Raw genomic sequence first — 24,832 nt, forward strand, 5'->3', positions numbered from 1 at the left:
GTCGGCTTCATCATTAGTGCTTTCAATGAGCAATCTTGATCATGCACTGGGTGGTTTGTTTTTCTACTGCTCCAAGGTGTAATTCCAAGCCTCCAGTTTTTCTTCCTTCAATTTTTCTGAGGGTCCACCACTTAGAGCTACATATTAAAACTGGCAAGATTATAGTCCCAACAATAAGGACATTTATTGTCACATTCAGATATCTTTGTTTCCTGGCTAGAAACCGAGAACTTTGGAGCCTGGAAGATATAGCCCTGCAATTATTTGTATCGGGTTTGTGTTGCTTGTTGACCAAAACTTGATTCTTTAAACATTGTGCAACAGGCTTGACTTCTGCAAACTCTTCTTCCACTTTAATTTCTATTTCTTTGGCTTATCCTCCTTTACAGCCATCCATGGGCATCATCACCTAATCTGAGCTGGTTATTTCTCCCAGCTGTTTAAATACCGTTTCGATTTCTTCTCATGATGTGCTCTGCATGTATATTAAAAGAACAAAGTGCCATCTTTGCCAATTAAGCTGCTCCAAATTCTGTTCTGTTGCTTCCTGGTAATTATATACATTGTAAAATACATTGTTCATCAGACTGCCTGCATTATTAGATGCGCTCATGTACGATTGTACAAAACAGCAGAAACACTTTTAGTCCCAACTTTGCTGAATTGGAAGGGGGGGGCATTCTGGCTGGGGAATTCTGGAAGTTGGCGTCCACCCTTTTTCAAGATGCCAAGTTTGAAAAATATTGGTTTATCTGAGAAGGTGCACATGTTATTGGTTTGGTACAGGATACCCCGACCAAAATTAAGATCTGCAGCGGAAACCTTCGCTTCCGTGCAGCCCGCCGGTTTTTCTCCCCCAAATGGTGTACTACAACTCCCAGCATGCACGGGGCGAGCGAGGGATCGCGCGCGCGCAAGGCCCTCTGGGACTCCGAGTCCTCCTGCTCGTCTCGAGGCCGTTCCGGCCGCCCTGCTTGCCGGGTGGGTTCTCGACGCGCCGGCGGCTCCCGGGCGGGAAGCGTGCGCAGCGCGCCTGCGCGCCATCTCGAGTCTTAAGGCTGGGGACGCGCTAGCCGAGCGCGCCTGCGCAGCGGCGACTCCGGAGGATCTCTCGCGAGGAAGGACGCCATTATCGCAGCCGCCCGGCCAAACACCACGAGAATTCGGCAAGGCAAACGGTAACCTCGCTTCTCTCGCGGGTTCCCGGCTGCGGCTGCGGCTGCTCGGCCGCGGCGCCCGGACGGCCCCGGCTCAGCCCCTCACGACCATGGAGAGCTCGCGCGGGCCGCCTCACGGCGCCCAGCCCGCCGGGCCGCGCGGGAGGGGGCGGGGGCGGGGCGCGCAGGGGCGGGGCTTGAGACTTTGCCTCTCCCCCCCCCGCGCCACCCCTTCGCCCCGCCCTGCGCGGACGCGGAGCCGTTCGACGGGAGGCCCGGCGGGGGACTACAACTCCCATCGTCCGCAGCAAGCGCAGCCCTGGCCTCCGGCCGCAAAGGCGGCACCCGGGCTCGGATTCCAGCCCGCCCGGCCGGCCGGGGTGGGTGGGTGGGGGAGAAGCTCCGGCTTCCTGGCTGGGCATGATGGGAGTTGCAGTCCCCCCCACGGGGATTGGTGCTCGGGTGGGTAGATGAGAGATTACGGAGCCCCCCTCCCCAAATATGTCTTCTTAGCAAGGGCTAGAACTGGAGCCCGAAATTAAGGGTCGAAGGGGCGTTCGAGGTCATGTAGCCGCACCCTCTCTCAGCCGCTCTCAGTGGTTTGTCTAGCACAGCGTTTCCCAACCTTAGGAACTTGAAGATGCGTGGACTTCAACTCCCAGAATTCCCCAGCCAGCATAGCTGGCTGGGGAATTCTGGGAGTTGAAGTCCACGCATCTTCAAGTTCCTAAGGTTGGGAAACGCTGGTCTAGCAAAGACCGGGACAGAAAACGGGAAGAGCAAAGGAGGGAAAGGCAGTGGAGAAGGGTTGGCACAGGGCTGCGTGCCTGCAGAGGTCAAAGCAGGATCCAGTTTCCTTTCAGTTGACTGTTTCTTGAAGGACCCGAATTCTTCCAGCATCTTAAACGTGAATCGAATTGGTGAAATAGGAGCCTGCTTTAATAATAAACGTTCTTTGGGTGAATGAACTGTGTGCATGTATGACAATTCTCTGAGCAGGGGCATTCAGGACAATAAAATAGTACTGTAAAGGGAATTAAAGAAAATATGGACGAGCTCCTGTCCCGTTGCAGTGCTGGAGATTTAAAACACGTCATAACAGTATAGACTGAACAAAGAAGCTTTGGGTGGTTTAAAAGCACGGTGTACCGTTTATTACCATATATATAATAGGCTGGAGTCCTCGAAAACTTACATTGTATGCAGTTAGTTTAAGGTAAAAGGAACTATTATAACAAAGATTGTAATAAGCAGCAGGCATTACATTTGAGTGTACGTGATGGTTCTTTCACTTCATATGAGTGTTTACATAACATACGTTGATGTTTTCATATCACTGTGAAATCAGTAACATTTAGAAGTACTTTGGCCATCAGTTTAGCCCTCTGGACAGCAGAATGCTTTGAAGTAGTGCACACAACTAATGAAAACAAGTTGTACAACCTGCTTTAGTGGAAGCAAAATGAGATCTTATCAAAGGATTGAACTTGAGCAACTGCATATGTATTGCGTGCAAGAAATGTGCGAGTGCGTTGGAACTACTAGCACATGGAACGATACGACACAATTCAGAGAAAATTGCAATGAAAAATACATTGCATATCCAGAACAATATCAATTTCCATCAAGTCAGAAGAATTTAAATAGATACCTACTTCTTTGGGAGTTAGGCTTGGCTTTCTGAATTAAGTGTGTGATTGTTAATCCAAGCGATTTATTTTAGTTTTATTTAATTTCTGGCCACACCGAAGTCTATACCATATAACTACACATCTTTTCAAAACAGGAGTGGCTGTTTTTAATTAAATGCGTAACTACTTATATTGCTTGGATTGCCTGAATGAAATTTGAGCATTTTAAATGGCATTTTCCATAAGCTGCATTTGCAAAAAATGGCAGGAAGTTTTTGTAGGTGGCTGTGCTATACGGAACACTGCATAATTATATGAATGATACATAGGTTTGCATAAATGAAAAGGACTTTCACGGTAACTTCAGGCAGGCGAAGAGAAGCAGCAGAGGAAAGTGGAAATGGCACATTCAGGGATGATAATTGAATTATTGGGGGGGGGGGCTCTGATCTCTAAATGACCTGCCTGTCTTTCAGAAGGACCAGCTGCACAGAGCAGTCGTACTGAATGGAAGTCAGCTGGTAAAACATTGGAAATTCTGGGCATAAATGGGATCATCCACTAATCTCTCTAAATATGGAACAGATTGAGAAACTACCTCTGTTGCTATTTTTTTCATTAAACACATATCTTCAAGGGGGCACACGTGGTGCTCTACCCATTCTTGTAAAGTTACAAGGCAGCTTTCTCTGATCCTTTGGAAAAGAGGCCAAAGTAGAATTCCTTTCCTGCAGGTCAGGATATTTCCTTCTTGCTGGTCTTTCCAGTCTGTTTTCCCCCCTCTTTTTCTTTCTTGCTGCATCCATTCACTTATGCAGGAAAAATGAAGCGCTTGCAGTTTGCAGTGGCTGCAGCAGCCACCAGAATGGATCATTACATGCTGGGGGGGGGGAGAGTGAGAAACAGGAGGCGGTGCCCCTCCTTCAGCAATTTCAGCTGGTGTGTGCCTCGACTTGATAGCACTGCAAAACCAGCATCCCAGTTGACTAATTACAAGAGCAACTGCTTCCAAATCCCCTTTGGTTGTGGGGATTTTTTTTTCTGTTCTCTTAGGAGAATTGCTGGAAAGCAACTGTTGGTCACAATAAATATTTAAACTCAGAGCTGTGCTGCGTAATTGGTTTTAAGGATGTATGTAAAATCAGTTGGACAAAGGTATACTGTAATTGATGAGTGGATTTTTTGAAATGGGTTGCAAACAATTACAGGCAAGTTGGGCACCAGCGTTCTCCCCCCCCCCTCCCTCCGATCTGAACTGCTCAAAGTAGCTGTGCAGATTCTGAGCAGGACTTTTGTGACGTGTCAGCATCTTTACTCTGATTTGCTGATTGGAGGGGGAATTTGAGGGGGGAATTGAAGAGCAAGCTTTACATTCTCCCCTTGAGCCCCTGTTTTTTTTTTTAATTAAGCAGCTCTTATTAATCAGTATTACATGTAAGGGGATTAGTATGGGATCAATCAACTTAGATCGGAGGGTTAAAAGCTCCAGTGGGGAGCCAAGCTTAGGTTGGTAAAGTTAGAACTGGCCTCGCAGAGTTTGTAAATGAACCTTGGGAGCTGCTGGAATCGAGAGAAACATTTGAGACCCCAGATGGAAGAGTTGGTTAAACATTTGCTGCCCAAAATAATACAAATGAGGCGGGAAGATACTATATTCTTAAGATTTATCTAATTCCTGTTTGCACTGGGTTTGTTACTGGAAAAGGATTTATAGATTTATTTAATGCAGTAAATATCTGCGGTGTCAGAAACATGCAAGATGCGTTTCTGAAGACACTTCAGTGAACAAAAGAGCTATAATTTAATGCACTTAAATAAATGTTCTTTTTCAATACCAGGAAAGGCTGTGCATCCTGACAGGTGCCTCTTTCTAATTAGTCCGACTTCATTGCGTTTTTACTTTAGAGCAGCCAAAGCAGCTTTCCTGTCTTGGTGGCTGATCTCTGGATTATGATGCTAAAATTCTGGAATGAAGATAATGAAGGTTGTTCCATTTTATTATCTTCTGAAGTTTTTGGCCGTTCTGTTCTTCAAAGGAGATGGCTTTTCAGACAAAAATTAGAGCGATGTGGGAATGGAAAATAATTTCGGAATCCAGGCTATCACCACCAAAGATTTAGGAATCTATGCTGTGAAGAAATAGAAGAAACATTAATGTTCTTTATCCTCAATAAACTGATACTTTGGATTTCCTGCCAGTTGTGGTTTTACTCCTTCTCGTAAAAGAACTTGGGAGAAGACACGGCTTTTAAACGTTCCTGTATTTCCTGCAAAAGCAACAGATGAGCATATTTATTATGCCCTCTGTTTAACGGATTTCGTTTCTGGCTTTTTCTCCTAAATAGCCTGCGCTGGCTGGAAATTCTGGGAACTGTGGACTTAACACGTCCAGGGCTCTGCTCTGCGGAAGGTGCATTAGAAACCACCTAATTTTTTTACTTACAATTCTACCCCAATCCTTTTTTTTTTTAACACAGATTAAGATGTCCTTTTGCCACAACTTCCCTGAAGTTAAAATGTAAGCAATCCTTTCAGTTCTGCCAAAGAGGTGACATAAAGCAGTGGCAGAATTTGTGTCAGTTTTCATAGGATTGGACCATTGCTTTAAAACTAGGTTCAGAACTTTGACCTAAGACTTGGTTCCATTGAAGCCAGTGGGTGTTTTTTTCCAGTTTATTCTAATTTATGTTACTCGGTTATGTTTTGGGAACTGACAAACCTGGAAGGAATGGATAATTGATGGCTTGCAAATAAGCTCTGGTCCATTTGTTGTTCATTTTTGGACACACCTAAAAGGAACTGAAATAATTTACGGTTTTGTTGAAATAAAAGCCAAAGAGCTTGATAGTTTATCGTCTTCATCATCATCTTCATCAGCCATTTTTGTCACTTTGAAGCAACATATGGAGGGAATACGAATATCTGTAACAAAGCTGTCATTTTCAGGAAGAAAAACCTAGTTGTTTACAATCCACATACTTATCAAACTGAAGCGAAATGTGCAAGGCATAATAATCCTATCATGAAAAAGGAGGAAATGCTTTTCCTAAATAGTTTTAGTAATTTAATAAACAGACCAAGCATGCTTGACTAGCAAAGGAAGATCTGGTTTTCATTCTGTTTTGCACAATACACCAAAGTTACCTTGCTTGTTGCCCCAGATCAGGGTGGGCATATTGGAAAAGTTGTCCAGATAACCATCCATGCATTGGAAAGTTAAGAAGATTCTTGCCTGTCCTAAACTATGTGGAATCAACCCCATAATCAATCTATCCCCACATATCAATTTCTGCAGACAACAGAAGAAAGTTTATGTTAATAATCACCCAGTAACTTTTTGCCAACTAGAATTAGGATATAATTGAGCAAGAAGGTTGGCAGGGAAAAACCTGAACACATCCAGCAAGTTCTTGAGAAGTTTCAGTTATCCAACAAGGGAAGTAGTCGATGGCTTAGATCAGGGGTCTCCAACCGTGGCAACCTTAAGACTTGTGAACTTCAATTCCCAGAATTCCTCAGCCAGCGTGGTCTTAAAGTTGCCAAGGTTGGAGGCCCCTGGGTTAGATCCCAGCAGGCTAGCAGTTTCTGAAGGCTTCTTTACAAGAGGAGCAATTGCATCGATGGTCTGTTTATGAGCTTCCTGAAAGAGACTCCTGATAGACCTGCTCTAGCACCTAGGTTCCAGGTGGGTCCTTTATTTGGGTCTGGTTCTTGCATTCTAGGTATAAGGAAACCCATATAAAGGACCAAGAAACAATAATGTTCTTCTGAAGTTTCTACAAAAAGGTTCAAAAGGCACCTGCCAGATGGGAAAGATTGAACTAAGCAGATTTTCCTGGATTCCAGTAAAAATTCTACAATAAGGTTCTCATGATACGAAGTTCGTTTGAGTTGATTTTTATTTCATGGACACATCTGTGACATTTTGCCATTGCCTAATTCTGGGAGTTTGGGGTTTCTGAATGTAGCGTTCTGGGATTCCGTAGAGGTTAGCCATCCAAGCGTCAACTGGATCCAACTCGACTTAGTTTCCAGAGCCATGAGGCTTTTGAGATGTATTTTTTCCTACTCAAAAATACTTGAACGTGGCTGTGTTACAGCAAAGAGATAGGAATGTGAGTTCTTTGGAAGCAGATCCTAGTTGAATAGACATGGTAGCTGGATTCATCCATTGCACCATGCCCAGATGGGATTTACGTTTGTGTGTTGCATAAACTCGTGACTGTGATTTCTAAACAATGGTTTTATGACTTAGCAGGGTTTGTGAATCTCCCCAGTTTGATTTATTTAGCCTACTGTGATTAAAGTATGGCTTAGCATGATGTACAGAATTAATCAGAACATTGTGAACAGCAATAAACTTTATGCAGAGAATAAGGAAAATGACCTGGATGGAGAGATGCAGGATGCATTGCCAGGACAGCGGGGGGAGGGGGGAGAAGGGGGGGAGGGAACATATTTTAAGTCCACAACAAATAGATAATATTTGGAAGCAGTTCAGGCAGACTCTTCCCTAATTCACAAGACTATAAGAAAGGGGAGGAGGTGCAGCACGATGAGGTCTGCAGGATTTTATTCTTGTAGCCAATCTCAATAAAATAGTTCCAGCCTTCCTGTGGAGTTGATTTCTTGGCCTGATCCACCTAGGAAGGCCATCGTTTTATTTTTTGGGTGTGTGTGTCACATTTAATGCTAAAAACTGGTCATTGTGGGGCAAAAATCTGTCCTTATGCTCACTTCTTTAATCTGTAGAATGGCATGGTAAAAACCCAGCTCCACATAGTACCTGAATTTGAAAACAGATCAAGTAGTACAGGCAATCCTTGACTTTCGACGGTTCATTTAGGGACCATTCAAAGTTACAATGGCGCTGAAAAAAGTGACTTAGGAGAGTTTTTCACGCAACCATTGCAGCACCACCCCCCCCGGGTCACATGATCAAAATTCAGCCGCTTGGCAACTGACTCATTCTTACGAAGGTTGCCGTGTCCCTTCTGCGATCTTCTGAGAAGCAAAGTCAGTGGGGAAAGCAGATTCACTTCCCGACAGGGCTGTTGACTTAATTGCAGCGATTCACTGAACGATTGTGGCAAGCAAGGTCGAGGCTACCTGTGTTAATAAAGTCTGTGCACAAGTCTGGTTTCCTTTTGAGCAAAGCAAGATGAAAAGTGTGTGTGGGGGGCCCAACTGATTTGGCCGGTCCCCCTCCCTAATTTATGGACCGAAAGATTCTTTTCCTTCAGGCTCAGCCGAGCTTCCAACAGCATTTGCAGCTCGTGACATGATGAAACCATAATCCGCGCACAGCTGCTTTATTATGAGAGGGCTGGCCCTCGCCCAAGACTTCTGAGAAACGGCAAAGTGAATTTGCCAAAAGGAGAGAAATGGCAACCACATGCCCTCAGTCCTTTGCCAGATCAGTCGGGCCCCAGCGCGAACCCGGCCCTAATCCTTTCACGGTGATCCGAATTTCAAATGAATCTTTCTTGGCAGCAGATTTTCTTGAATAAATAATTCAATATCTTGCGGTGTCCTCACTGGGAAGAATTTAGAAAGGGTTTTTTCTCTCTCCCCCCCCCCCATGAACAGCTGTTGCCGTGGCTGGCTGGGAAGCTCGAAGCAATCAGGGGTCTCCAACCTTGACAAATTTTAAGACTTCTGAACTTCAACTCCCAGAATTCTCTACCCAGCACATGCTGGGAGTCCACATGTCTTAAAGTTGCCATGCTGGCTGGGGGATTCTGGGTGTTGAAGTCCACAAGTCTTAAAGTTGCCACAGTTGGAGACCCCTGCCATAGATGTTCCTGTCAGTTACTCTTCACTTGCATGTTCTAACTGCACCCCACGACTGGACCACAAGAAGGGAGAAATGGCTGGCTTCAGCTGGCTTCATTAGGCATTGGCCTTTCAGAGACAAATCAGATTTTTCTCGTCAATGGTATTTTGCTCCAGGTATTAACAAAAGAAAAGGAAAAAAAAAGAAAAAAATAACCCCAATCAGTCTGTTGTGTTGTGTTCCCCACCGATTCTGTCTCATTCCACTTTCCCATATCTGGGACAAATTTAGATGTGACTTGCTTCAGTATTTTAAAATCAGTTGGGGAATCTGGGAATTTCTCTTGATAAAACTCGCAGCAGTCCTTTACAGGAATCCCAGAAGAACACTGTTAAAAATACTTGGGTGTAAAGTGGAATTCAGTATTGCAGGAGCTGAATTGTACTTGTTTTGTTCGAACTGAATGCACTTTGAGTCTTATTTTGGGCTGAGAAAGAGATCCTGTAGTTCTGCATAAGTTCATAAACGTGTCCGTATAGATTTCTTCATCTGTTCTGCTATGAATACTTTTTCGTTAGTACAGTAAACAAGCGGTTTAAGCATGAATTAAAGCGCTAAAGAGAGGAGACATAATCCAATCCAGCGTGAGCGCTGCTGAGCCCCGTCTGTTTTAGGGTGCTTAACTTTCATGAAATCAGTGGCGGCTAAAACCACTTCAGCATGACGGCATTGATCTTAATCCAATGAGGAAAAGTCTCAACATTACCCCAAGCTGGATGCTCACGTTGATTTTAATCCTGAGAAGCTTTCTCCCAAAGACGTGATGACAGTGGTCTCCAGCTGAGAATGGAGCTTCTCTGTCATCCAGATCATGGTTGTCCCAAGAGACAACTGGGCTTTCTTTGTTTTTCCTTGAAGACCTTTCCCTTCCCATCCTGGAAGCTTCTCCAGTCAGAACTGAAGAAGCTCCTTGGATGAGAAGGGAAACGTCTTCAAAGAAAAACAGAGGAAAGTCCAGGGCATTGGGTAATTGTGTAATATGGGTGCAGTCGCTGCCATCTCTTCTCCATTCTGGTTCATCTTGAACAGCTTTCTCCAGCGCTCCGTCTTCTAGATAGGTTGAATCCCATCATCCTCACCTAAATTTGCTTTCTGCTAAGTGTCAGAATCTGGAGTAAGTCATACAATATAGCCCAGGAGATAGCAGTGCTCAGGAGAGAAAAAACAATATCTAAACCCTCTAGAAATGCCCCCAGTGCTGCAGTATACAGACTCTGGCAGATTCCACACACACAAACAGTTAAAACCACAGAACCATCAGGAGAATCTGGACTAAAACAATCCTAACAATAACAAACCAAATATTGGATACATTGATTTAGATATGCTATGTTGCACCAGTAATAAATACTTCTAAAACAGAAGAACAAGTTTGCTTTTTTGAAACTGTAACTTAAACTGATTTCAGTCCTGGAACTATTGGATTTTGTCAAAATTAACTGCTGCCTGGGCATACATAGATTTACACTTTTATACTAAAACGACGATTGAGATTTCTTTAATGCGCTGATCATTTAAAGAGCAGGCATTGGAGGAAATCAGCTCTTGTTTGTTCATCTCTTAGGACTGTCTTCGAAGGTGACTGCAGTTGTACAGTGGTATTTAGTGTCACGATGATGTGCTTTGGAGTCAGCACTCACAACAAATTGACGGAGAAACATTATCTCTTCCTGCATTGCATATGTATGCGTGGAACTGGGGCATTTTCAGGTTAGCATCTAGCCCAGGGGTCTTCAAACGTGGCCCTTTTATGACTTGTGGACTTCAACTCCCAGAATTCCTCAGCTAGGCATGCGTGCCTGGCTGGGGAATTCTGGGAGTTGAAGTCCACAAGTCATAAAAGGGCCAAGTTTGAAGACCCCTGATCTAGTCAGTCTGAGCTGCAGACTGCAATTGCTAAGGGCTGTTGTCTGCCCGTCCCTGTTATTGTGTGCAAAGCAATCAGGAAAACAAAATCCCCCTATGCTTTGAAGATCAAATGGGCATTTCTTTTTGTAAAAAATGCTCGTTTGTATGCTCCTTTTGTCAAAAAGCTCCTATGTGCTGGTTGACAGGTCGTGAATAGGGTAGTCCTCATGAGACCACCATTTTTGATGTTTTGCAGAATCAGATTTGTATGAACTGACGGATCTCCTTCAGTTCAGCCCTACGCCCTGTTTCTGAATGATGACAGAACAGGATTTAGCGGATGTAGTTCAAATAGCTGTGGAGGACTTGAACCCAGATCATCCAGGTATGTTAAATAACCCAGCCGCCCAATTTGTGTATTTCATGGTATGTGTTGCATAGAACATTAAAGATGTAGCAAAAGTTCTTTCTTCCTGAGGCTGAGTAAAACAACAGTGTGGCAACCTCACAATTAGGTTTCTTCACTGTCTCTAATTTTCCACCTGTCCTGAAAATCTGGTATTTTGTTCTAACTTTGTTTTAAGACAGTAAACAAGGCAATGGACCCTATAGCAATGGCCTTTATACTAGGAGTAGAGGGGAGCACGCGGATGAGTTACTGTAAACAAAGAGGACGGCCCCATCGATCAAACCTATTTAAGGAAGCGCTCTCCAAACTAAATTCCCCCCAGATGTTTTGGGCCAATTCTCATAATCCCAGCTCTTCTTTGTCTATGGTGGATGGGCTGTCAAGGAAATTAAAGTCTCAAACATCTGGCTGCTGATCCACTGCTGAAATCTAGTCAGTATTTCTCAACTTTGGCCGCTTTAAGAGATGTGGACTTCAACCCCCAGAATTCCCCAGCCAGCAGGGCTAGCTGGGGAATTCTAGGAGTTGAAGTCCACATCTCTTTAAGTGGCCAAGTTGGGAAAAACTGCTGTAACTAACAGGTAAAGCTGGCTGTGAAAACAAATTTTGGGAGAATTTTCCAGCACTTCCCAGAGCTTCTGGGACGCTTCTTCCCATCCAGTGTGTTGCTTTTCCTTTTAATTCCATAACCAAGGGCCTTTGATGGAGCTACTGAAAATGGTTTGCTTGTTTCTGTTTTTTGGGCTTGCAGTTGTCTTGGAAAACCATGAAGTGACCGACGAAGACGTAGACCCCCCTGTGAAACGGCAGCGGATAGAAATCAATTGTCAGGACCCGTCAATTAAGGTTGTAGCCATGTACACCGCCCTGAGTCCTTCGGGAGAAGGGCGGTATATAAATATTAATAAAATAAAATAAAAAATAAATAAAATACATGCTTGCTCACACAATGCAGCTAATGATGGATAGATATAGGCATGTTTTATGGCCGTTTAAGGTGATTTGAACCACAGGGGCCACTGCGTGTCCTTGAGGCCAACACATTTGGAGGCCACGTTTGGAGTTGGCCAAAGGTCCTGAAGATCTGAGATAGCCTTTATCATGGAAAGGTCTGAGGCTTCTTCCCTAGTACAGGGAGTCCTCGACGTACGACCAGTTTGAAGTTACGACGAACCTCAGAAAAGGTACTCACAACCCAGATTCAAAGTTCCGATGGCCGAGTCCCCCCTGTGGTCGTACGCTCCTATTTGGGGCCCTTAGCAACCAACCAGCATTTGCTGTCTCCCCTGATCATGTGACGGTGATTTATGACTTTTTTTTGCTGCAAACCAGCATTTTGCTGATTTCTGGCAAAAAATGGCCATTGTGGACAGGGGGTTCGCTTAACGACCAGTGTGTTCTTAGTGACTGCAGGTTTGCTTAACAATGGGTGTTTTGCTTAATGACCACTGCAAAAAAGTCATAAAATTCTGTCACCTGATAACCTGCTTAGTGACCGGCACAACTTACTATTATAGTTCCTATAAGTTAAGGAATACGTTTGGCACATATTATCACTGTAAGACACAGGAATCCATCTTCAAGTTACCAGTGTATATCAGATGCAAGAATATATAGGTGGGGGGGTGGGGGCGGAAATCATGTTAGCATAATTAGGGAAAACCCCTGACTGAATAGTGGAAAATATTTTTCCACGAATCAGAGAAGATTCACAGTTAATAACTGTATTGTCCCTTACTCTCTGTGAGAATTACTAAGATCTTCCATATATATACTCTAAATAAATTTTGATTGTATCAAACAATGAAGCTTATGGCTGCGTTGACAGCTTTTTAATTAAAAAAGGATAAATAAAATGTATTTATTGCACATTTATGTAACTGAGCAATATGCTTAACACGAATCTTCACTATTCTGCAGAATTTCCACTGAGAAGATTAGAAAAACTTTCGGTTTAAGTTCAGAGATTGCTGACTTATAATGAAAAACAGTCTAAAATACAGTTAGATGTTTTCTAGAGTTGTGTGTTTCATCTTCAGAGTTTGTAGGTAATTTGAACTCAGTTTATTTTAATCATGTCCACCAGGGTGTGCGCAAGAAGTATTTTAAAAGAAGCCCAGTCCCATCCAGGTTCAAATCAAAGCAAAATCTATATTTTGTTGTATATAATTATCTCATGGTTTTTTTGAGTGGAATGCTTATAAAAAAAATAGACCCATAATCACCTAGGTACGCTTTAGAACTTAAAGCGAGTTTACATCCCTCCTTTTCAGCTTTGTTTCCAGAAATACCCAAGGCAAAACCCTTGAGCAGGTAATGATCCTTTGAATTGAAGATAGCTCCAGGATGACAGCTGAAATAATAGTCAAACTGGAACAATGTGGGCTTCGTTCCCTTGAATCGAATGTGTTTGTTGGAAAGGATGCCACCAGATTCTTGATTTGGGGCCACCACAGATTCAAAGACTCTCTTCCCAGAATGCAGGAGAGCCCTTTAACCCTTGGCTAGTCCATCAAAGGACTGTTTTGACCCCAGACAGGCTCTGGGGATACGTGTGCTTTTGCTGTTGCTTGGTGCCCTTGGCAGATGCCTATGCACAAAGCACGGCCTCCTCATCCCATCCAGCTCATTCTGCTGCTTTTCTTCCCCAGTCCTTCCTGTACTCCATTAACCAGACGATATGCCTACGACTGGATAGCATCGAAGCCAAGCTGCTAGCCCTGGATGCAACTTGCAAGTCTCTGGAGGAGAAACTGGACCTTGTCATGAACAAGCAACATAGCCCCATTCAGGTGCCCATGGTGGCAGGATCCCCGCTTGGGGCAACCCAGACATGCAACAAAGTGAGATGGTAAGTCTCCGGGTGTCATTGCGTGCGCCTGCTGTTTCCTGATCAATCTGTCCCAGTCAAGCAAGTTGGAAGTCCACAAGTCTTAAAGTTGCCAAGTTTGAAGAGCCCTGCTCTAACTACTGATGCTCTGTAAATGTTGGTAAAGGCTCCCTTGGGTCAAACTCAACCTCCATGATTATAGCACAGCATTTCTCAACCTTGGCTGCTCCAAGGGGATGGCTGAGGAATTCTAGGAGTTGAAGTCCGCACAACTTTAGCGCCCAGGCTAAGAGGCACTTTTATAGGGATACCTCCACCTTGTTTTCTTGGCAGCAGTGCAGGAGTGGTTTCCCATGTCAGCACTGTACCTCTTTTTTATGAAGAGTTGCTTATGGACAATAACAACAACAACTTGGAAAAAGTGAATATATTCATAGTCGAATATGACTTACCCTCTCTTTTGGAAATCACTGATTTTTTTTAAACTGGAATCATGACAGTTTCCTATAGAGAGAGATTTGTTTCTCTTAAAGCAAAATATTTGGAATTTCAGTTTCCTTATTTTAGATAACCTTTAAGGCAGGTTCACTTCGAGTGCTAAATCTTGGTTTGTTTTAACCATGGATTTGTAGAAAAGGTGGCTGGGTGCACACATATGAAACCAAAGCCAAACAGCCAAACCCAGCTAAAATCCTTCTCTTTAACTTCATAGAAAGCAGATGGCAGGGTATGTCAACATCAGCATAATGATACACTTTTTAAAAGTGGTTATTTTTATGCCAACTCTTCTATGGGAGTGTGTTTAAATCTCTACCTTGCTTTTGTCTTTGATAGGTTTGCTGAAAATGTGTTTTGATATATAGACCTTCATTAGAAACTGAACAAAATATGTCCAGTGAGTGTTATCACAGATTTTAGTAATTAGAGTTGATTGCATCTTTGATGGATTTAGTCTGTGCCCCAGGGCTGAATTTTGCCTAATGAAGTGTTGATGGTTATTCTGAAGCTGTTTATGTCTCACCAAGGGAAATATTTTTGCGAAAAGTGCTTTCCCCCTAGGTGCATAGAACAGTTTTGTGTGATGAGCTATATATTATAAATAATGATGTGTAGTCTTGCTCTGGTTTTGTACTGCCAATAACAGCTGTGTGATTTCATGGGTTCATCATTTATCATTAGTGTAATAACAAAGAGTTTATTATAAATAAAAGTTTCCAAAGGAGAAAATAGAAATACATTCTCTGTAAAATCAAAACAATGCTAAGATGGGGTGAAGAAGAAGAAAAATATTTTCAAAAACCTTTCCTTAGATTTATATTCAGTCCTAAATTGCTTTGCCTTGTGGTGAATAAACTGATTAGGGATTTTATCTTCTAAGATGTTATTCTTTTTAGATAGCAACTCAACTTTGCTGCAGAGAAATAGACAGAAGTCACATCTCAAAAGCATCATCCAATTTTTCAGCTTGGTTTCCCAGTCTGTAGTATGACGGCAATACATTTTTTATTTTTGGTATTACTTCTTGATCATCGCCATTTATAAAAGCAGAGAAATAGCTGGAAGTGGCTGGACTGCTGAAAAATTCCTGGATATTTGTTTTTGTCAATATATGACATGCTCTCTTCCATGTGGCATGCCACAAAGTCACTAGGCCGGTCTGTGAAAGCTGCTTCCAACCCTTTTCCAACATGTCTGAATTTTTCATCTCGTAGGATATAAAGACACCAGTGCATTAAGGTCAAAGGTTTGCAATGGTAACTATAAACAGCATTTGGAGAGCCTTGATAGAGAAACGTCTGCCTTTCATTCATCTCGCTTAGTTCATTTGCACAGGGAGTGAGGGTGGCCTGATCCCATCACCATTTGTGGGGGGAAAAGAGGACGAAGAAGCATGTTGTAAGGCTGGGGTCTTTTGGACTTGTGGACTTCAACTCCCAGAATTCCCCAGCTGGTAGGGGATTCCCCAGCTGAAGAATTCTGGGAGTTGAAGTCCACAAGTCTTAAAGTTGCCACGTTTGGAGACCCCCGGTATAAGGTCACAAGTGTACAGCTGGAAGAAACTTATCTCCAAAAAAACAAAATGCAAACAGTGTGAGGCTGAAGTAAAAAGCAGAGACGATTAAAAATAACCTGCACTCCCGAGTATTCTCTCTGTCTCGCTAGTCAAGTCTGCATCCTTGTGAGTTCAAAGGCACAGATGTGATGGATTTATTTGTACTGCTAAATTGATACAGTGAGATGAAAACAAAAATAACCTTGTTACTTTGCAGCAAAATCAGCCGAGAATTTTATAGCGTCTTAAAGACGAACCCTTGTGGCAGCCTTTGCAAGGGTTAATGCTGCTCTTAAACAATATACAGTATATCTGCTTAGGGTTATTTTTTCAAAAATACGCATTAAATTTTCAGCTCTGCCTCGTTTATTTCGGTTTTGTTCCTCCTCCTTGAGTCTGCCTGTTCTCCCCATAAATTTTTCTGGCCGTGGTTGTCTTTAATTTCTTAGGAGTCTGGCTCTAAAGTTATCTTACTCTTCAAGAAAATATGCTGAAAGTTTCTTCCAGCATGGAAACTGGCAAGAATGTGGACTTTTCACTTCAGCATGACATCAGACGTAGCCATCACAGTGGGTTAGAAAATGCATTGTGGCATCCAGACTAATGATCTGGGAATTCTGGTCCAGGTTTTTGGGCCACGGTGCAAGAATGGTGAAGTCAGGCTTCTCTGCTTGATAGATTTGACTTTCCTAAGCAACCTTTCACCAAAATGGCCCACCAACGCAGTCCCTAGGCAGATGTTCGTTAGACACATCACTTCTTGCCCTCCATCATCTCTTCTGACTGATTTTATCAGTTTGCTGGTAATCTGTAAACGGATGACAAACAAGAAAAAATATTGCTTCCTTGGGTGAGTCTAGAGCCGTGAGATAATTGCCTCTACAAATGTTTAATTCACGCCACATTTATCCTAATTGGAATTGTTTCAGTTTTACATCTTTCATATTTAGAAGAGGACTAACCATTGGGATTCTACACTATTTTGGCAACAAAACCAGAAGTCCAGATTTCTGTGCTGAAGTTGGCATCCAATCTGATTTTTAATATCACCCCTGACCTTTATAAACGAGAGGGCACGAAAGGAGGAATATATTAGAAAGATGAGTTAATTGCTTGCTTATCAGCTGGATTTTGCCTAATAAAAGGTCCTCATTCACTGACAAATTTAGAACATCACATTGGAGTTTTGAGAGGAATTTTTTCCTAGTACGGAAGTTTAGAATACCATCCTGTATCTCCAGAAGTCTTCCTTTCCTACCTACTACCATCTAGATCAGAGGCCTCCAAACGTGGCAACTTTAAGACTTGTGGACTTCAACTCGAGTGTGCTAGTTTTTTTAGAATTCTGGGGGTTGAAATCCACAGTTCTTAAAGTTGCTAAGTTTCAAAGTTTCCTGATCTAGGTGAGAGCAGAGCTCCAGAATTGCATTTAACAAGACCAGCAGAGCTATCAGGGAGTCTTAAGTTTCATTAGTCAACCTGAAAGAGCATTTGCACTTGCCTGCAGTTTCCTAGGTATTAAAATACACTTCCCGCAATACCAATTTTTGAAGCTTGAGCTTGCATTGGGTTCTCCTGCCACATGGAGCTTTCTCTATTTTGAAATGTGACATTGAGTCTAAAAATATCTCTGTGTGCCCATCAGAGCTGTAGACTTGACTGTTTGACTAAGAGAATTGTTTGGAAGTTGCACATCCTTTCCTGCTCAGATTTTATCTGCCCATAAGGCAAACTTGTTCCATCCGTTGCCATGAAAAGACGTTAATAACTTATGTGTGTTCAGCCAAGTGTCCCTGAGAGTCACTTACAGACTTTATCTAGTCAGTGCTTACTTAGGCAGTCACCCATCAAAGATGTGTAGTGACAATCTGCGGCCCTCCAAAGCGCGGTCTGTGTGAGTTTCCTAAGTGTAGCTGGGTGATACGAAGTGTAACTTGTTCTGATGATTTGTAGATTGGGTGTGTTGGATTTTGATTAATGGGAGATATTCTGCTGTCGGTCTCTGACATGCCAGCTGGAATGCTTTTGGGGCCCAGAAGCAAGAAACAAGACAATATTTTGGTAGTTAGAATGGATTCCATTCCATTCCAGTCATTCAGAATCTACTTTCCATGAATCAAAAAGATTGTGATGCCGTAACCTTAAACATAAACCTACCCCCCTCCTCTCTCTCTCCCTCCCTCCCCCCCTCTCTCCCTCCCTCCCCCCCTCTCTCCCTCCCTCCCTCCCTCCCTCTCTTTCTCTCTTCTCTCTCCTCTCTCTCTCCCCCCCCCCCGTGGAGTTCATTTATTCAATCCTTTCTCATTGTCAGTTCTGTGCAATGCACCCCAGCAGACCTATAGTCATTTAGTTTTCCTTTTTAAAGTTTAAAACGTTCTTATGAGCATCCCAAAGGTGCTTTTTTCAAAAGGCAATTAGACTTCATTTCCCATGTTTGGTTTATAGTAGACAGAAGAGGGCAGAAAAGTATTATATATAAAGCTGACTCTTTGATGCTGAGAACTGAAAGGGTTGCACAAGTTAGGGAAATCAGGTTGACAATCCCAACTTTGGGGTGCTAACTTTTGTAATGTACTCATAAGTAAGGTTAACTGACACAGACCGTGGTGCTTTAAAGAAACAAAAGCTACAGTATAGAGAGTTTGTACCTGGAAAGAATTGAGGTGCATGTATATGTAGTTGTTAATGAGGCATTGCCAATGCTACATAAATATGATTGCTAATGAGGCTTTCCAGATGATCTTGAATACACAACATCTGTCCTTTATTCAAAATATTTGGCTGAAGAAGATCCCTGTCTGTAGTATAAAGGCATGTGTGTTTTAAAGAAATTCAGCATTAAAAAGTCGACTGAGTCCTGGATTCCACTGAGTTCATTTGGGAGAGATTAAGGCATTAAGTTGAACTCAACATGCCAAAGGTGGTCGGGCGTCATTCCCAACAAAGAATTGTTTTGGAACAGGCCAATCAGCCAAATGTCCATGTGGTTTGCTGCTGATCTCTGGCTTCAGACCAATGTTAATTGAAGGGCTTCAAGTTTGCTAATTGCAAAAAATCTCTCCAGACTCCTCTTATCCTCATCTGTCCAGTATGAGCCAGTGACATGAGAGAAGCTGGCTAAATTTCAGAATGGCGAAGGGGAGGTGAGATTACTTGCTAGCCAACTCTTGTATGTTGTGAAGGATTTGAACCCCGGCCCACTTTGGAGTCCCCAAAGCTCTCCTCAAAATGACAGAGCGCAAAGGAAGATTTGTAAGCTGTATATATTTGTGTGTGTGTGTGTGGCTGGAATAGTTGCGGAGTGCAGTGATTGGTGGGTGGGGAAGTACAACATAGAGGTGGGGTGACCGAACGGTGAAGGACAATTAATAAAATAAGAAAATGCAAAACACAACCTCCAGTTAAGACATAACTAGAATTGTCCATCATCTTCAGCAAAAGGCATCTGTTAACATTCTTCATGCGAAGTCACATAAGATTATATTTACACGACTGGGAACAAAGGTTCATTGGAAACCAGATGCTGCCCCTCCTTTGCCTCTTTCACCCGGTGGAGTATTTCTATAAATAATCCATTGATCTGAGACCCTGGTAGAGCCAGCGTGCCGGTCTCAGTTTTTCCATGCTGTGCTTTTCCATAACGCTCATCTGCCCGGTGTTTTTGAACATTTACCTTGGAGCAGGTGAGATGTCAGCTGATTTCCCCTGAACGTATGTCTGTTTGGTTGTTCCTGCCCTTCTCCTTCCTCGGAGCTTTTAATATGATTTCAAGGAAGAGGAGAGCAGTTCATTTGAGAAGGGGGCAGAAATCCTCCCCTCTTTATTCCCCCCCAGGTCATTGGCTAAGAAAAACGGGAAGCTAGTGGTGGTGGAGATGAGTCATAGACACACTTTCCTGGTTAAAATCACCTCTGGAAGGAATCTATTGGTGAAAAATAAACGAGAGGCCAAGATATGAATACCTAAAAAAATATACTGGAATCCCCAAAGCCCTAAGAAATTAATAACTTTGCTCAGGGTTTAAATAATCATTTTATTAAAATAATCATTTTAAAAAACGATGATTTATTTTGAATTCTTCCCCATGTTTAAACATAGGAATATAACTAATTCTAAAAGTATGTGCGATTAGTATCTCAGAGTCAACAGAAGTTTTTGTATTTTTCAGTGGGAGAATGAAAAATGTCTCTTGTCTCGAGCGTGATCACCTTTTTTATCCTGGGTCACAGATAGTGTGGGTTGGCTGAGCCTCAGTAGTTCAAACTGATTTTCCAATACTTGGTGGATTTTTAAAAATGGAAACACGGTGGTAAGAAGATTCCACACTTTCTGCAGTCTGTTGACCCTGCAAACAAAGCATCAAGGTTACTACATCCTCATCCATCAGATTAAGATTTTCCCTTCTGATGAGAGGCAGGACAAATACTAATTCTCTTTAACCCGCTTAACTATTTGCATCTTTCCGTTTAGCAAACAAATGTTAACATTCTGCTGTATGTAGACAATGTGCAACTATCCTTTGAATATTTGAAAACGTTCAAATGTTCTTTTTTATATTGGACAGAGGCTGGGGTACATTCTTCACAGTACAGTTTGCAAAGAGACCTATGAACGTGGGTTGCATCCTCCTCAGCCATCCTGTATTGCAATGACTTGCTCAGGAAGGGGGAACTTGGCCACAGTTGAACTTGGTGGAAGAAAAAAATGTATATACCCGGTTGTGACCCAATCTGAGCAAGTTGGAATCCTGTAGAGCCGACAAACAGAGGCGTTTCACCCTTCCCAAGAGAAACCTCGTGCAGTTTGACTCCTGCTGGATTCAGACATGCTGCAAACTCTAGATTTAAGCTCTTTTGAATTGAAGAGCTGTGACGGAGCCCTGCACTCTCTTATTCTCCTGCCTTTCGGGTTTCTGCTTTGACGAATTGGACTTTTGGTGTTTAGCTAATCTGAGGTCTTGCCCTGCCTGGCATTGAAGAAGGACAAAAAGAAAATAGGAAAGTCCACAGCTAAAGGCTACTTGTGCACGTAAGGCAACATTGATTGTTGCTTGATGCCATTCAGGCAGCAGGACTTTTTGTTAAGGACGCTAGATAAAATCATTCAGGAAGGATCTGCTGCCTGAAACTTCATGGATGGCATGATAAATTTTGCTTTAGAAGGTTGCGGCTCCTCCCTCTCTTAGTTTCCGGATGTTGCTGCTTAGCCAACTCTGATCATGCTTGTACATACAACACTAACCCTGGGATTTTGTTATTCCCCTCAAGATTTTATGCATGGCTTGTTTAGGAGGAACCTCTTTGAATTCTAGCTGTGAGGAAACAAAAAATAATCATGTTAATGCTGCATCTTCCTGAGAAGCAGCTCAACTCCGTCTGTTATAGACATATCTCCAACAAGAGTCACCGCTGCTATTTTGCAGATGAAATAATTTGGATCCTTTATCCTAACCTGCTCTTCTTCTTATCCACACTTGCCCAGCGAAACTCCATGCCAGTTGCACGCAGACACACCTTTAATACGCACGCACACAGACGCTTTTTCTTCCTAGCTGCTGCTTAATGTCTTCTCCTGCAACTCCCCCTTGAGCTTCAGGTATTAATATCTGGAGCCATTTCGGGTAAAATCATTTCCCCTTGGAGCCGTTAATGAATCCAGCACGTGCCGTGTCTATCAATGGCTGCATTTAGAAGCTCATCTGTCCACAGAGCTTCCATAGTTGCTTGAATCTTGGCACTTCTGCTCGTACAAATGGAGCTCTAAGGGGATGCATCCTGCACGTAGTTCCAGTCCCTTGGCGTGCTTCTTGCCAGGCTGAGTGGAAGAAGGAAATTGGGGCACACAACGGTGTCCCTTTAGAAAGCAGCAGTTTAGCCAATGGTTGGGGAAAGAAACAACGCAGGGAAAGCCAGCCCGCATTCTCAGCAGGGTTGAGAATCCAGACCCTCTTGTATTTCTTAAGTAATTGTTCATGGAGGCTATCAAGGACCTTCTTCATTAAGTTGATTAAATATGGTCCAGAAAAAAGGAAGGAGGAGGAGGAGATTTTTTTTCTACTCAAAGGAAACTACAGAATGAAGTAAAGCCTGAGTTCTCCATTAATTATGTTGTGGAACCCCTCATTGCAATGAATTATTCAGGGGGCTCTTTAAAGTGACAGCCTGGGAAAGTGAGCCAGGCATTCTGCATGATGGAGGGATGGGGTTGATAAAGAAATGGCAATATGAGGGTTACAAATGCCACATAAAACCCTACCGTTGGAACTGGAGAGGTTGATGAAGCAGATAAGGCTGGTAAATGTGTCCTTAAATAGCCTTTTGGCATAAAAAATAAAATGAGGGGTTTTTCTATCCACTTTACAGGATGCACAGTGAAATCTGACCCTTTTTTGAAGGAATGCAGAAGCTTATTCTTGCATTTGCAGTAGGGTTTGCTTGCCTAAGCATCCTTGAACTAGTATTTGCTAAAACTAAAACCACACGTGTTTTGGCTTCACCATGTTGGATTATCCTAGACCATAACAGGCTCTCTTTGACTTTGGCTTAGAGTGACAAATGAACCCAGCCATAAACCAAGATGCCTGGCTTTAGAGCAATCTATGAAGTAGGTCACCAAGGATTGCCTCACAGGCCATAGTAAAAGCATTTTCATTTATTCCCACAGTGGAGCTCCTTTAGTGAATGGAAAAAGAGGCCGTCTATTTTCAACAGAGGAAGTTGAATCACTCTTAGATTTCAAGAATTAGTAGACTAAGTTTTCCCCTCTCCCCCTGTACAGTTTGAACTGGCTCAAAAAAAAGGGAATAATTCTGCCAGGGGTCAGAGGACGTTACATAATTCTACTGAAGTAGTCAGCTTCTTGAAAGAGTTATGAGTTCTACAAATGGAACAGAGTTCAGGGTATAATGGATTATGAGCTTTTGCATTTAATACATAACAAACAGCCTTGAAACCGAAAAGAGGGAAACCTCTCCACAAATTCATGCTTGTAACACTTTCCATGGAGCAACTTGCTAAACTGCCAGGTGTGAGTTAATGCATGGCAAAAGAGCTTTTTTGAATCTCGTTTATTCCGTTTCCCCCCCTCCCGGTTTACTCTCTTTGCAGCGTTGTCCCTCAGACCACGGTAATTCTCAACAACGACCGTCAGAACTCGATTGTAGCCAAGATGGTGGGCCAGGAAGAGCCGTTAAGCCGAGCAGCTGATTCACTGGAAAATATCCTTAGCAAGTTAGTAATGAGTCTCTTCCCTCTTTCTGTCTGCATGCACAGGAAACCCTTGCTCCAGGTAGCTAAATCATGCAGTGGCTTTCCTGAGTTTCAGTTAAGAATCAGTTAAGGCCACGTGTGTTTGGAGCCATGTGGGAAACTGGCTTGAATTTGGCTTGGCCCCCAGGATCAGTTGATGTATACTTTACAGCCCTCTCTAAGCAGTTTGCAGAGTCAGTACATTGCCCCCAACAATCTGGGTCCTTATTTTACCTCAGAAGGATGGAAGGCTGAGTCAACCTTGAGCCGGTCAAGATCAAACTCCTGGCTTTGGGCAGAGTTAGTCTGCCATACTGCATTCTAATCACTGTGCCACCAAGGCTCTTGTAAGTCAGCCAATCTGAGCTGGAGAGAAAGAGGCACAAATCTGTGACTTCCTCTTCCTCCTCCTCCTCCTCCTCCTCAGTGCTGTTCCCGGGCGGCGGCAGAACACCATTGTGGTTAAAGTCCCAGGGCATGATGATAGCCACAACGAAGACGGAGAGAGTGGTTCTGAAGCCAGTGATTCGGTTTCAAACAGCGGCCAGCTAGGAAATCAGAATATCGGGAACAACGTCACCCTTATTACCTTGAATTCTGAAGGTAAGCAAATCATCTTTGAAATCTTTGGGCTAGTCCCAGTATTGGAGCTGTTTTAATCTTAGGTCTTTTTTTAAATGCCATGTTTTGTTTGCCTCAGAAGAGGAAGCAGTTCTTTGGTGTCTCACACGTAGCTTGATTTGTTTCTGTGTTGCAAAAAGTCTTTCACTGGCGTCTAAAATTTTGTCCTATCATTTTCCAAATTATCAGTAAAGGTTTTGGAGGTCATGGAAGAGCATTAAGGCAGAGGACTCCGATTTGTCCTTAAATCAAACTCACAACCTTAGGGTTACATGGAGAGGTCAAACATTTAGGTGTGGCTTCCAGAACCCCTTCTGAAATTGAACAGCTAAGACCCCCCCCCAGTCTTGATTTCATTCAGATACTGTTTTTTGTTGGGTATGAAGCAGGAGATTTTGTAAGCAGCATGTTGTCTTAACATCAGCTTTGTCTGGGCTTGGAAGCTCAGCTTTGGGTGATGGACCATCAGGAGCCTCCTGGGCTGTGTAGAGAGGAGAGGGAGGCAGTAGAGGCCTCCCACAAGGAGAGAGTGAAAAATCACTTCTATCCTGCTGCCCAGAGTACTGCAAAGTTGTGTCCAAGGGTAACTGGAGTTGAACTCCAGTTGAATATTTTAATATACATGGGGTGGGGGACAAATCTAGGCTTCAGCTTTCTTTGCCGTTATTGATCTAAATCAGTGTTTTACAACCTTGGCAACTTTAAGGTGTATAGCCTTCAACTCCCAGAATTCCCCACGCTGGCTGGGGAGTTCTGGGAGTTGAAGTCCATACATCTTAAAGTTGTCGAGGTTGGGAAACATTGATTTAAATAGATCTTTGAGTCGTGTGTTTAGAACAGAATTCATTTCCAGGGCAGTTTGTGAGCCTCAAATTAAGAGTGCTCATTTGCAGTTAAAAAATAAAAAAAAAGACACGAAGCCTTCCAAAACTGCTCTGATTCTGCAATCACGTCTCCGTGCTGGAAACCCCAGCTCCGTGGAAAGAAGCGCATTTCTTTAGGAAGCAACGGAAGATGCCAGCAGACTGCCTGCTGAAACTTATTATGCCCTTCTGGTGAGCTTGAACTTTTTTGAAAGTAAACAGTTACTTTGGCAATTCTAAACAATATTTTTGAAAACAGGAAATTCCCATCAAAAATGTATTGTATACACCATAGCCTTGTCAGCAATTTATCAGTTTCCAATGTTCCCCCCTTTCA

General features: G+C 43.0%; 1 protein-coding gene across 3 annotated transcripts in view; it reads left to right on the forward strand.

Moving 5' to 3' along the window:
- The first annotated feature begins 1,107 nt into the window (after positions 1-1,107).
- BANP (BTG3 associated nuclear protein) overlaps positions 1,108-24,832 on the forward strand; it is an 82,998-nt gene continuing 59,273 nt past the window's right edge. For 2 of the 3 annotated variants that reach the window (XM_083370213.1, XM_083370214.1), the window contains exons 1-6: positions 1,108-1,178; positions 10,729-10,857; positions 11,633-11,727; positions 13,533-13,732; positions 22,871-22,993; positions 23,439-23,614. In XM_083370213.1, coding sequence (XP_083226339.1) covers positions 10,788-10,857; positions 11,633-11,727; positions 13,533-13,732; positions 22,871-22,993; positions 23,439-23,614 — 664 coding nt within the window. In that variant the 5' untranslated portion in view covers positions 1,108-1,178; positions 10,729-10,787. Of the gene's footprint in view, positions 1,179-10,728; positions 10,858-11,632; positions 11,728-13,317; positions 13,733-22,870; positions 22,994-23,438; positions 23,615-24,832 lie in introns of those variants that run through there. The other variant, XM_083370215.1, reaches the window with a different exon arrangement.

This window comes from Vipera ursinii, assembly GCF_947247035.1.
Source record: "Vipera ursinii genome assembly, chromosome: 10".
NCBI classification, from domain to species: domain Eukaryota; kingdom Metazoa; phylum Chordata; class Lepidosauria; order Squamata; family Viperidae; genus Vipera; species Vipera ursinii.